The sequence below is a fragment of the Carettochelys insculpta genome, chromosome 11, assembly GCF_033958435.1.
Source record: "Carettochelys insculpta isolate YL-2023 chromosome 11, ASM3395843v1, whole genome shotgun sequence".
Taxonomy (NCBI): domain Eukaryota; kingdom Metazoa; phylum Chordata; order Testudines; family Carettochelyidae; genus Carettochelys; species Carettochelys insculpta.
The window spans coordinates 25,088,739-25,103,551 of NC_134147.1; the positions used below are offsets into that span (position 1 = coordinate 25,088,739).

Genomic DNA, 14,813 nt, shown 5'->3' on the forward strand with positions numbered 1-14,813 from the left:
TTCTCAGGTTTTGCCTGGAAGGAACTTATTTCCACTTATGTAATGAAGCTCTCTGGGGAGAATAATTCTCTGTATCAGTACAGCACACTGAGGATATACCTTATCACAAACCCCTGTAGGGAAGGAGAGTATGGGCTGAAATGAGTGGTATGGGAATTGCTATTGTTGTAGGGTGAACCAAGTTGGGCTAACATTATTTTAGTGTAACCAGTGTGAGGATTTCCAGGTGATAAAGTCTGGGTGTTTGTTTAAACTATTACTATATGTGAAGTATTTTATTCCGTAGCCACTTACTCTGTGAAAAACTTTAGTGCATAACTTTAGAGACTGTTTTCAATTAGAACCTTCATTGATATAACAAGTAAATAAATATGTCAAAGAATGAGCAACTTACCTGCTCCTTTCCAGGGCACCCAGAGAAGAAGGTGGGATCAGAAAGTGGATCTGAGAGATAAGACTGAAGTAGATTTAACCGGAGACCTGTAGGTGACTCATTTGTCATCTTTACACCATTCTGCAGAATCGTTACAGGAAACTAGATAAAATTAACAGCAATGCTGTGTCAGGAGAGTGATGACAGACCCAACCCCAAAGAGGCCTCTGAGATCTTTCAATAAAAGCATAAATGTATTTGTATTTTTAAAAATAATTTCTTGATGTTCATAGTGCTATAAATTAAATACATATGGGCTAAATTCAGCCCCTGGATGCAGGTGTGCAACATCTCATTAACAGCTGTAAGAGCTGTATAAATGTATATTTATAGGCAAAATACAGTCACTTCTGTTCATCAGACTTATTTGAGTGTCAAAAGTGTTTAAAAGCATTTGTATTTTTGTATTTTCTAATATAATTTAAAAAACAATTGGCCTTTGCTGATGAAATTATGGATTTTCTCACATCACTGTTCCCTACATATACTCCCGCTCTCATTTTTAAGTTTTTTTCATTACTTCCTCCTACACTTGGGACAGTTTTTCTGATCTTATTCACCAAGAACCTCTTGTCTCTTCCTTCAAGTCCTCCTTAAGATCTGCTTTTTCCAAGAAAAATTTCTACCTTCTTCTCCTTCCAAACAAGTATGTGTTTGCATGTAGATGGCCTTAGCTTGTACGTTTCTTAGCAGAAAGAACGTGGCCTAAAATATTTGTAGATCATTGAGGCAATTTATGGTAATAATACATAATCACTTAACAACAACAACATATATATATATATATACACACACACACACACACACACACACACACGCACACGCACGCACACACACACAGCATAAAACTTTTAACTGTTATGTATTTTAAATTCAAAATTGAAGATACTGATATTTCAACTATTAGATGAATGCAAGAAGCTGTGCTTTTACTAAAAATATGGTACATTTCCGCTAAACAGTGTTTCATCAGGATTGGTTCCAAACACAGTCAAGTGTGACAATTTGTACATGGATTTACAACAAAATTAAATAGACTTCAGGTACTTTTGCCTCTTAAAAACAACAAAAGTATGTGTAGATAAAACATCTATAAGGCAGAAAACACCATTATTTCTTCATGAAGAGAGCAAGTCTACATACTATTCTAATAGATATTCAATTAATTTGATTTTATAGCTATCTATATCTGTATACAGATAGGTAGATAGATATATAAAATTCTTAACGGTCCTTAAATTAGAGCAAGATTTTTTTTTAAATGTACATTCACAGTGTGTGTATAAGTTTGAAATTTTGAAAATCCAAGACAAAAATTGCAGTGTTATCCTATTGTGGAATACAAAATGATTTATTACAGAATAGTATCATTAAATGTGTAATTAGGGTCCACTGGAAATAAAAGTACCTTAGGTGATGGATAACTGGTAAGCCAAAGTCTGAAGAATAGATGGCAGGTTTCACTGTTAAATTCTTCACAGATTTTCTCCAGCATTGGCATCCAGGAGACAGCAAGATGACAATTCTGTAAACAAACCCAAGTCCCTTCTTCCATTCCTTCTCTAATCATTTTTGTAGCTATAGGTCCTTGCCCCTGTCCCAACGAGATGGCTTGAAACTTATTTCCAACCATGTGTTTGTCATTTGCAAATTTCAGGAGACCTTGGATGAAACATTCAATCTTTTAGCATTTGTTAAGTTTATAAGATTGCTTTATATTTGATATAAAAAGAATTATTATTCTGCCTTTTTGTTACAATCTGACAGTGAAAACGATATATAATTTGTAAAAGAATTTTGTCAGAATGCTTCATGCTATTTAACTTTAAAATTATATTCCTTTTATTCTGTAAGACAAAATTCTAACAATTTGATTTGTTAGTGTTTTACACTTATTTGGCACAGGTGCAAATGATCCCATAAGGTGCAAAGAGGAGGAGAAACAGGATCTTAATCTGAAACACTAGACATTTAGTAAGCAAAACACCCCATAGTGGATTCTTACTCGACATGGGATCAGCTCCTGGAGATAGCACAAAGATGAGTGGGATTGTTGAATTTGAATCTGCGTAACTTTTTGTTAGATCAAATGGTGGTGGCTCCACAAACTTCTTTCCCAGTTTGTCAGTTACAAAGGTTGTTATTGCTGGACTAATCTGTTTAAAAAAGTAAATACAGTATGTTATTAGCTTTTAAAAAGAGTAAATGTACTCAGCACAAATATAGCAAAAATCAGATTTGGCTGGATACACCATATTATCTTTCATATTTGTGGTAACTGAAATCATCACACAAACAGTGAGGTGGTACTCATAGGATAGCAACTCACTACTTATATCTCACAATCAACGCATGCAGTTCTTGGTGATTCACTCTTGGTGATCGATCAATGGTTGCCCAGCAGCCCCTTTTGTGCAAGCTGTTCCAATATAAAGGGGCCATGAACATCGACATGGGTCCACTGTGGAATACTCACAGTGCAAGAGTGGGTAGGAGAGAGAGTGGTGAACGACCAGCTATTCTGTACTGTAGCAAGATGGTCCTCTGTAACCAGGATCAGAAAGCTATCCATGCAACTGGGTTCTCCCTGTTCAGGACTACTTCTGCCATATCTCCTCCTCTAGCCTACTCCTGATTTTCTGTAACCTGACCCTGCTTGCCTCCTGTCAACTGACTCTCTGTTTGACCTCTGTTCCGTCTCAGATACTGACTCCTAGTATCCGATACTGACTCGTAGTATCCGATCTGGTCTGACTCCTTCCCCTAACCACTATGTCAGACTGTTCACATTACTGACACTAACAAAGACTGGTAAAAACAACAAGAAGTTCCGTGGCACCTTATAGACTTAGATATTTTGGAGCATAAGCTTTTGTGGGCAAAGTTATCTATTTGTAAGTACAGAATAGTCAAATAATAGTTTTCCTGACAAACAGATTTAGTCACTTTGGGGTTTTTTGGTCTGCGGGTATCATTTTTTTTTATTATTCTGTTGACTTCTTTTTTGGGCCACTGATGCCACCGGGGAACCTGGTACAAAATGAATATAGTACTAATCAAAAATAGAATATAGTATCTCCCACAAGCTAATGACACCTTGGCTACATCTACACGGGGATGCTACACTGAAATAGTTTATTTCGATGTAGCGAAATCGAAATGAGCTATTTCGATGAATAGCGTCTACACATCCTCCAGGACTGGTGCCGTCGACATTGAACGTCGACGTTGGGCAGCACTAAATCGAAGTAGGCGCTGCAGGGGAGTGTCTACACACCAAAGCGGCCCAAATCGAAATAAGGGTGCTAGGAACAGCTGCAGACAGGGTCACAGGGTGGACTAGCACTTCCCGGGCAACAGCAAGCCACTCCCTTAAAGGGCAGCTCCCAGACACACGCAGCCTGCACAGCACGCGGTCTGCAGAGCCACAAGCACGCACACCCCGTGGAAGCAGCATGGACCCCCAGCAGCAGCAGCCAGAGGTCCACACACCCGCCCCTGGAGGAGCAGTGCTTGCCCTGCTTAGTGCCATGCAGGAGGCAGCTGACCATCTTTTATTTGAGGAAGATGAGCTGCCCCCAGGGGATGAGGAAGCAGCCCCAGACCTTGCTGCTCTCCCAGCGCCCCCCCCCGCCCCCGCCGCCGGCTGTGGAGCTACCCCACGAGCACGGACTGGTGGGAGCGGCTGGTGCTCAGCGAGTGAGACAATGACCGCTGGCTCCGGAATTTGTGGATGAGCCGGCAGACATTCCTGGAGCTCTGCCAGTGGCTCACCCCTGCCTTACGGCACCAGGACACCTCCATGCGACGTGCCCTCACTGTCGAGAAATGGACGAAGTAGCCGGCTCGTGTAGATGCGGCTCTTGTGTCATTTGTCTGTATTTTTGGAAGTTGCTACAATACAAAATGGTACATACCAAATTTTCTTCACTAGCTCTGATAACACTTTATTAACTGTCATCACTAGGCATCCAGGCATGGAGGAATTCTGAGATGCATCAGTCTTTATAGCTGAGGACATGAGAGAGATTCCCAAATGCAAGCCATTATTTTTAGGTGACAAATCTGAGGAACTGTCCCAGATTGAGATGTCATTAAAGGAGGTTTTGAAACAAATTGATAAACTAAACAGTAATAAGTTACCAGAAGCAGATGACATTCACATTCTGAAGGAACACAAATATGAAATTGCAGAATTACTAATTGTGGTTTGTAAACTATCCTTTAAATCAGCTTCTGTGTCAAATGACTAGAGAATAGCCAATGTGACAACAATTTCTAAAGAGGGTTCCAGAGGTAATCCTGGTAATTGTAGGCTGGTAAGTCTATCTTCAGTAGAAGGCCAACTGGTTGAAACTATAGTAAAGAATAGAATTGTCAGATGTATAGATGCACATAATTAGTTGGAGAAGAGTCAACATATTTTTATCCTACTGAGGACTGAGGATGTGGGCGGGCAACATATTTTTATAAAGGGAAAGCATGTCTCACCCACCTATGAGAATTTTTTGAGAGGTCAACAAGCACGTGGACAAGGGGATCTAATGGACATAGTGTACTTAATTTTCCAGAAAGTCTTTGACAAGTTCCATCATCAAAAGCTCTTAAGTAAAGTAAACTGTCATGGGATAATTCTTCTCTTAAGTAGGTAACTTGTTCAACAACAGGAAACAAAGGGTAGGAATTAACCGTCAGTGTTCAGAAAGGGGAGACGTAACTAGTGGTGTCCCCCAAAGTCTGTTCTGGGACCAATCCTATTCAACACATTCATAAGCAATTTGGAGAAAGGGGTTATCAGTGAGGTGGCAAAATTTGCAGATGACACAAAATTGCTCAAGATAGTAAAGTCCACAGCAGACTGCGAAGAGCTTCAAAAGAATTTCACAAACTCGGTAAGTGGGAAAGAAAATAGCAGATGAAATTCAATGACAATAAATGCTAGGTAATGCACAGCAATGCATAATGGAAAATATAGTCTTAACTACAGATTTAATGATGGGGTATAAATTAACCGCTACCATTCAAGAAAGAGATCTTGGATTCATTATGGATCATTCTCTGAAAACATACACTCAACGTGTAGCAGCAGTGGAAAAAAAACAAACAGAATGTAAGTAAACATTAAGAAAGGGATATATAAGAAGACAGAAAATGTGTGTGGGGCGGGGGCGGATGGCAAGAAAGAGAACTGGAAAAGGCTCAGAAAAGGGCAACAAAAATCAGGGGTATGGAATGCCATATGAAGAGAGATTAATAAGACTGGGACTTTTCAACTGTCATGGATGGTGATAGGTCCTGCTCTGAGTGCAGGGCAATGTACTCGATGACCTCTCAAGTCCCCTTCCAGTTCTATGGTATATGTGTATGTTCATGTTTTGTCTGGGAAAAGAGATGATTAAGGAGAGATAAGATAGAAGTCTACAAAATCATGACAGGTGTGGAGAAAGTACGGAAAACACAAGAACTAGAAGTCCCCAAATAAAATTAAAAGATACCAGGTTTAAAAGAAAAGGAAGTATTTATTCATAAAAAGCATAATCAACTGTGGAACTCCTGACCAATGGATTTTGTGAAGGAGAGGACTTCAAAAGGATTTAAAAAAAAAAATCCAGATAGATTCATGTAGGATAGGACACATCCATCAATGGCTATTAGCCAAAATGAGCAGGGATGATGTCCCTAGTTTCTGTTTATCAGTGCTGGGAATGGATGACAGCAGATGGATCATTTAATGACTACCTGTTCTGTTCGTTACCTCTGAGGCACATGGCATTGGCCACTGTCAGATGACAGTATACAGGGCTACATGAACCTTTGGGCTGACCCAGTATAGCAGTTCTTACGTTCACCTAGTGAATGAAACAGCTCCTGGACACAAATCTTAACGGATGAACAAAAGGCTGACAGAGAAGTCAGAGGATCAAAGGAATTGCTTTTCACAGCCCTCAAAACTAGAGCAGGGTCCCATTTTTGGAAGAGTGGCCCAACCGCTCATATGACTAATCAGACTGCTTGAAGGAATCTGGTTACCTTTGGGATGTCTGCCAGCCAGCCCAAAGATTTTGCAAATAATGTGATACCGAGAGTGTACACATGACACACAATGGTACTGGAGAATATCCAAAGTTAATGAGATGCCTGGATATCTGGAATTTGCATTGTGCTCCTGGCACCAGTTGTTGAATCTGGACCTGAAAGCGGCACCTGTTCTAGATGAAAGCAATGCTTTAATGACAAGACAAAAGGAGAATCAACCAGGGCAGGAATCAGTGAGAAGCAGAATGCAGCAGCACAGGAACAAGGCAAGAGTAAAGTCTCCAACACCCATTGTCAGGGATGTGCCTTATTGCACAGACAACCTCCTGGTTTCCCCTTAAGGAGCGTGCTTGGACCAATGAGGATGCTTGGAGCACTACCAGAGTAGTATATTCTATGGTGCTTTGGCTCACAAAGCTCATACTCTGTCAACCACTGCTCTCCTACATATTCAGAATGGTGGAGTGAATGGAGCAGTCACTCAGGGACCTGCAGTTTGAAGTTCAACATATATGTAGCCTCACAAGGCCATTTTTGAGAGCAGGAGACTGAGCCAGAGCTCACCACAGCCTTCTTGTGAATAAAATACTCATGTCCAGGGTGGTCTTGCTTTCCTGGATCCACAACTGGCCTCAGTGAACAATCAAGAAGGAACAGCTCAATGCAAACATCTTAACTATCTGAGTCCTTTTTGAAAAGGAGTGACAGATAAAACATTTGTCAGGTATGTGCTCCTTCCCAAGGCAAAAAAAACCTCATGCAACTGTATGTAAGTAAGGTATTTGTATCAGAGAATGAATAGTTCTTGAAACCATGAGACTTCCATACAGTCACAGCTAACTCCTGGTACCATGAAAATAATTTCACAAAATGAAGAAAAAATAACTATATTTGCCAGTGCAAGTAAACCATGTACACAAAATCCATCCTAAACTAGAGCTATATTCCTAAAACAAACACACAACAAGATTTAGCGATTGCACTAGGATGGGGACTCTACCAAGGTTCTGTCTTACAATCCTGGGCAATAAAAGTAACTATGGGGCAGTAGGGCCCACTCCATCCTTTACATCGTTTGCAAAGGAGAACAAGAGCATTCAGGGGCTTGTCTACACTATCACCTTCCTTCGAAGGAAGGATGGTAATTAGGGTGTTGGGAGTTTACTAATGAAGTTCTGCCCTGCATAGGCAGCACTTCATTAAGCAAACTCCCCCCTGCGTCACCTTTGAAGTTTTAAACTTCAAAGTACCGGCAGGCATCTAGCCGCGGCTCACCCGCCGCTACTTTGATGTGCAGGGGCAACGTCAAAGTCCCCTTACTCATCAAAATGTTGAGGAGTAAGGGCACTTCGAAGTTGCCCCGGCACATCGAAGTACCGGTGGGTGAGCCACAGCTAGATGCCTGCTGGTACTTCAAAGTTTAAAACTTTGAAGGTGTTGTGGGGGGGAATTTGATTAATGAAGTGCCGAATATGCACAGCAGCACTTCATTAGTAAACTCCCAACACCCTAACTACCATCTTTCCTTCGAAGGAAGGTGGTAGTGTAGACAAGCCCAGAGAGCAGGAGCAGCCCCAACAGATACTGGTATCTGAAATATCTGGCTCTCAAGTGCAGGGGCATGTGGGTAGCAGGTGTGGAATACATAAGGGGAAGCAGTTGACAAACACTGTTGTAACAATAATTATCAAAGTGTACATGCTAAGTAATTGTTTACAGACAAATGTTTCTGTGTCCTTTTACCTTGTCTGATCTTAGGCACCGAAGAATGATCATCTTTTGTAGTTCGTTCAATGTTTTATCCCACGGTTTTGGTAAAGGAACATTGTGTGGCTCTTTGCTGTCATAGATTTTACGCCACTCACTTGCATTTTCAGAAATATGACCCCTAGAAGAAAAAAAGTCATTGCCTGTTATGGTAAATGCTTAGAGTCTGGGTTTTATTAATTCATTTGATTAAATGAAGAAAAATGAAATACTGTCATACGCTATACAATTAATAAAATTTGTTTGATTTGCAGTATCTCTTTTGCAACCAGTAAAAAACTGAATATATTTGAACCTCCTTAATCCAGGTGTTCTTGATCCAAGAACATCTGTGGTTCAAAATCTGGCAAAGGAAGGAGGAAGTGGCTCTGTAAGAGGCTTTTCTCCTGCTGCTCCCAAAGCAGGTGCGGTGCCTGAGAGTGGAGGGAGGTGCGGAGTCATATGTGCCCCTGGTGCAGGGCACCAGGTAACCACCCCATCTCTAATTAATTAAAACACAGACTTTGCATGCCCTTCCCCATCCCCATCCCCATCCTACTCCTGTAACCTGCCAATACTTTGAAAAATGTTTTTATTAACAAAAATATACATACTATCTAATGCAAATATAACATGTACACAAAAAAGAGACATGGCAGAGCACTGAAATGTACAATTTTACAGTATTTAATTTTATATTTAATCACTGTACCGACATAATAGTAATACAAACAAAATAATTTTAAATACCATGCAATAAAATAAAAAGTATGTATACTGTGCTAACACAAATTTAACTTGTAAAAATGAGAAGTGGCAGAGCACTGTAGTGTACAATTAATGGTTTTCTGCTTCATCACCTACATACAATAATAAAAACAAAATAACAATTTAATTGCAGTGCATTAACGATTACTTTATGACATACTTACATGTACATGTACAGTATTCCACAATGGTTTTTGCATACCAAACTTTAGTACCAGACTTTGTTTACTCTTCATTATGGCAAACTCCTGTGGTCTGGAAAATTCCAATATCTGGCATAGCCTGTTTCCCAAAGTTGTTCTATTAAAGAGGTTCAAATGTATTACTACAGACTGAACCTCTTTAATCCGGCACCCTCTCATCTGGCAACATCTGTAATCCAGCATGATTTTAATTAGCTAGGCGACCACTTATCATGGGTGTGGCCAAATTTCCTGTGGTCATGAAAAATTTGTTTCTAGACACCAGTCCTGGCTGTCAGTGTTCTGTGCTTTTCATCATCATCATCAACAATGACGGGCTCAGCTCCTGTTGGTGTCCAAGGCCTCCCTCACTATTTCCTTCCATCTTTACCTGTCCGTTGTAAAGTGGCTTAGTTTCTGTACATTAGCTTCCCACCAATCTACTATATCATCTACCCATTCTCTGTGGTCTGTGTTGCTGCTTAGCTCTAATTTACCCCTAAATATCTTCTAAGGGCCCAGTAAGCAGGGGAAGTGTTAATGCTGCCAGACAATACTGACCTCCTGTGGCCCAGCAAATTCTCTCATCGGGCACTGGTCAGGCCCCGAGCATGCTGGATTAGAGAGGATTAACCTGTAATCTACTTTTTATCTGACTTTGGGGCTATAAACTGGGAGGGCTGCCTAAGACAGTGTGGAGAAACAAAGCTGTCATCTATACGGCCTTAATCTCCAGTGGACACCCAAAACTTGCTTGGATTACAGGAGACTCATGGGTTCTAGAAGGTGAACTCGCTTTTTTTTCCATATCTGTGTGCGACAAATGCCACTCACTACTCAACAGAAGAATTCAAGGGAAACTCAATGAAGAAGAATCTTACGGCACAGTAAACCCTCGAGTTATGCGGGGTTTGCATTCTTGCAACACCCACGTAACTCACATTTTCATGCAAGCTGTGGGGACTGGGAAACCACTCCTGTCAGGGGCTCAGCTGCAAGTCAAGCTGCCATCCCCGACAGGAATGGGGAAACAGCTCTCGTCAGGGAAAGCAGCCTGACTCATGGCTGCTGCTCCTGACAGAAGCGGGTTCCTGCTCCTTTCAGGGGCGGCAGTTGTGTTAACCGGAGACACATGCAAGCTCGAGAGTTTACTGTATGTTCATCCCTAGAACACCGTCACAGAGGTTATCCCATTAGAGCAGTACAGACTGTTTATTACATTAGTCCAGTTCCTCATCTTTTTCCCACAGTAAAACTTACATTTAACAGAAGCACTCGAAACATCGCTGGTTGTTTTATCAGAGAATGGGTTTTCTTCACCATGAAATGATCTGAAGTGCTCAGTCCCAATACCACAGAAGCCCTACAATCTGCAGCAGACCCAAGTGGAATGCTTGTGCTTTCGTACTGGCTCTAAAATCCTAAGGCAAAATCCTAAAATCTCCCATTAATTTCCGTGGGGCCTCAATTTTACTTTAGTTTCTCATTTCTCACAGATGCAACAGAGTTGTGATATCTGGGACACTCTTGACCACACCTGCCTCTTGTCAAAGTAAGATTCTTCTGCCATGAAAGGATTTCACAGGGAAAGTAATATAGCCCACTCTAGAAAGACAAGATCTTTATCTGGAAATTCATAGAATTCATTCTGACAATTACGTGAATAAAATATGAAATAACCTTTTAATTAATTAACCTCCTGACTTGTATATGTAAAGCAACTTCCCTACAATGTGTGACAAAGAGGAACTCACTTCTGAAGCTGGGGCATAATTTACGTTGTACAAGTATCAATATCACATGGCTATTTGAGTATGGTTTGAAAATGTCTAAAAATATTGCTTAAATGTATGTAATATGCTTCAGTCTATATAGTTTTTCGCATTTCACAATGGATACCATACCTCAGTCCTCCAAAAGCTGAGAAATCACTCGCACGACATAGTTCATCCCAGCTTTTATCCTGTAGCCAAGATGGATCTGGATTCTTGTATTTGTTTTTGAGACCCACTCCTCCAGTTAAAAGAAACATAAATTCTTGTTGTTCTATTTCTTTCTTGTCCCTAAATTCAGAAGATTGCCAGAACAGTTCATAAGCAACATGAAGTTATATTAAAAATGTATTTTGACATAGTGTAAAGCAAAAGCTGTTTTAAATCAATTATGTTCCATTTTTATTTTACAGCATTTTTGTAGTAACAGCTGAGCTCCTAGGGCCTCATTGTGGTAAGCCAGTTACAGACGTAAGAACTACATCTACACCAAAGCGATCTTTTGAAATAAATCCTTCCAGAAGATCTTTTCTGAAAGAACTTCTTTTGAAGGAGTGCATCCACAAGAAAGTGGATCAAAGGAGTGATCTGCTCTTTTGAAAGAGAACATTCACACAGACCCTGCTCTTTCGAAAAAACAGGCCAGGGATTGAAAAATCAGGTACGAAGAGGACTCCTCTTTGAAAAAAAAGGGCCTGCGGAGCATCTACACATGTTTTCTTTCAAAAGCGCTTTTCCTGAAATGGGAGTGGAAGAGCACTTTTGAAAGGAGCGCCGTGTTCTTTCAATTTAATTTCCAAAGAATGCTTTTTGTGTGTAGACGCACCTTTGGATATTTCAAAAAAGCCCTTACTTTCAAAAAATATTTTGAAAGAACTGGGTGGTGTAGGTGGGGCTAAAGAGAAATGATAAAATTAAGGGTAAGAGAAGATCATGTATACAATTCACTTGTTTTTATTCATAAAAAGTCTCAGATACTGCTATCTCTGTCCCAGCCTGCCCAGAAAGCATTGGTACTGGTAAATCATTGATTTCCTATAAATGTGATGGCAAGGATGAATCTTAAGGAAGAATGAAGAGAAGATGGTTGTAGCCCTACAAATTATCTCAAGAAGGGCCTCCCATATACAAGACAACACAGAAAAGACTGTGAACGTGATGTGTAAGATGTTAGCATTCACTGTGAATTCATAAGGTTTACAGCTAAACCATATAAATTACTATGGTTGCTGAGCCTAATTATTTAAAATGTACAAATATAATCGCTGACTATGATGTTTCCAATCAGCAATGTGTGCCTTCTTTTCTTCCTTCAATGAGTGCATGCATGTGTGCGTGTGCGCGTGCACACACACACACACACACACACATTACATTTTGCATAATCAGCAGCACAGCCAGAGTGGAGAGTTTAAATCTCATGGTACAAGCAAAAGAGCAAGAGAAGGGACAACAGAGACAGAAAGGAGATGGAATAAAAGAAAGGCTCCTCAAGAAAGGGGGAGTGATATGTAGCTGCAGATATCACAGATAATTTATGCAGATGCAGATGTGATTGCACATACAAATTTTGTATCTGTGCAGGGCTCTAGTGATATGCCCCACAAAAATGCTAGAAAGACCACTTGCTTGGACAAGTTTTCCTTAAACTTTAAAAAAAAATAAGTGACAGAAACTACTTGTATTGTGCCACACAGGATGCCACAAAGACATAAAAGGAAGAAACAAATAAGATATTTGGAGGCCTCATATTCCCACCCAAATCACTGGCAAAACCACTGATTTCAATGGGAGCAAAAAGTACTCACATTTAATGACTAAATTCTAAGTTATCACCATATGTGCCTAAGTATTCTATTATTTGTGAATACAGTAATCCCTCGATTTACATGGGGCAACCTCCTGGGCAACTTCCATGTAAATCGAATTTCACATAAATTGGGGAGGGGTGAGCTTAGGGGAGCAGGCACCTGGGATAAGTGAGGGGGCAGTCACAGCATTAATGCGAGTTAAGTGCAAGTCAAAATTGTGCTTCTTGAGGGTTTACTGTAATTTCAATATAAAAATTGTCTTGCAATTATGATGAGATATTAGAAAAAAGATAAACTTACATGAGAAGATTGCAGCACAATAAAAAGGAAAACAGCAGCTTATCCTTTTCAAACAATGAACGGCACACATTGCAATACAGGTTGTATGTGAAGTGGTCATTTAGATATCGAAGACGCTTCTCCAAAATTTTGGATTTGTTACTAAAAAGGAACATTTATATATACAGAGTGTCAGGCAACTAAATAAGATATATAAAGCTCTTTGAAAGGATTTGTTGGAATATAGCTTAAGGCTAAAATTTTCAAATGCACTCAGAGCTTTTTTTCCAGCAGAATGCACCGGAACTGAGTTCTGGAACTTTTTTCCTGATGCCACCATTTTGGAAGCCAGCTGGGTGGCTCTGAGCTCCATGTGGCTCTTTAAGGAACCATTTGTGGCTCTGCTGCTGCTGCTGCTCACTCCTCCAGCTCTCTGCCACGCTGAAAGAGTAGAACTTGATTTAATTGGTTTAATGGCTGGCAGGAGTGATCTGTCCGTTAAATCAACTAAAGCCTGAGGGCAGTTTGGGGCTGCAAGGGGGTTAAGCCTGAGGATGGGTCTGGGGCTGCAGAGGAGTCAAGCCTGGAGATGGGAGGGCAGTTTTGGGTTGTAGGGTGTTAAGTCTGGGGGCAGGAGGGCAGTTTGGGACTGTGCCTGGGGATGGTTTGGGGCTGTGTGAGGTGGTTAAGCCTGGGAACGGGGGTGGGGCACTCTGGGGCTGCATCTCTTTGTCTAGGAAAAAAGCACTGAATGCAAAAAAGGAGTTAGGCAACAAACTGCATCCAAATGGAATTTGGCAGTTAGGTCTTGTAGGCTACGTCTACACGTGAAGCCTACATCGAAGTGGCGACATCGAAATAACGTCTACACGTCCTCCAGGGCTGGCAACATCGATGTTCAACATCGACGTTGCGCAGCACCACATCGAAATAGGCACTGCGAGGGAACGTCTACACGCCAAAGTAGCACACATCGAAATAAGGGTGCCAGGCACAGCTGCAGACAGGGTCACAGGGCGGACTCAACAGCAAGCCGCTCCCTTAAAGGGCCCCTCCCAGACACAGTTGCACTAAACAACACAAGATCCACAGAGCCGACAACTGGTTGCAGACCCTGTGCATGCAGCATGGATCCCCAGCTGCCGCAGCAGCAGCCAGAAGCCCTGGGCTAAGGGCTGCTGCCCACGGTGACCATAGAGCCCCGCAGGGGCTGGAGAGAGAGCGTCTCTCAACCCCCCAGCTGATGGCCGCCATGGCGGACCCCGCTATTTCAAAGTTGCGGGACGCGCAACGACTACACGTTCCCTACTTCGACGTTGAATGTCGAAGTAGGGCGCTATTCCCATCCCCTCATGGGGTTAGCGGCTTCAACGTCTCGCCGCCTAATGTCGATGTTAACATCGAAATAGCGCCCAACACGTGTAGCCGTGACGGGCGCTATTTCGAAGTTAGTGCCGCTACTTTGAAGTAGCATGCACATGTAGACACGGGTTTAGGCTCCTTTGAAAATCCCAGACAGAAAGATTAATTGAAAATTCAGTTGTAATCAGTGGCACTCTTACAACTCATTATAGCTTCTAATTCAACATCAGATTTGCAATCCTCTAAGAATAATGCTGCCACAAATTACTATAGAGAGTGATCTTTGTAAGACATATTAAGGAGAATGTTTAAGGTGAATAAACTGGAATCACATTCCTTTTCTTAGTAAAAGATACTTTGTGTTTGGAGAATCTGTGTTTAAAGAGGGCAGAGTCAGTGGCTGATAGTCCCTCACCACAAGTAG

General features: G+C 41.3%; 1 protein-coding gene across 1 annotated transcript in view; it reads right to left on the reverse strand.

The window, feature by feature from the left end:
• The window catches only part of DNAH12 (dynein axonemal heavy chain 12), a 150,842-nt gene that overhangs the window by 19,640 nt on the left and 116,389 nt on the right, over nucleotides 1-14,813 (reverse strand). The window contains exons 62-67 of the mRNA XM_075005777.1: nucleotides 13,049-13,189; nucleotides 11,070-11,228; nucleotides 8,213-8,357; nucleotides 2,439-2,589; nucleotides 1,842-2,095; nucleotides 395-535 (exon numbers count right to left, since the gene is read on the reverse strand). Of these exons, the coding sequence (XP_074861878.1) occupies nucleotides 395-535; nucleotides 1,842-2,095; nucleotides 2,439-2,589; nucleotides 8,213-8,357; nucleotides 11,070-11,228; nucleotides 13,049-13,189 (991 nt within the window). The remainder of the gene's footprint in view (nucleotides 1-394; nucleotides 536-1,841; nucleotides 2,096-2,438; nucleotides 2,590-8,212; nucleotides 8,358-11,069; nucleotides 11,229-13,048; nucleotides 13,190-14,813) is intronic.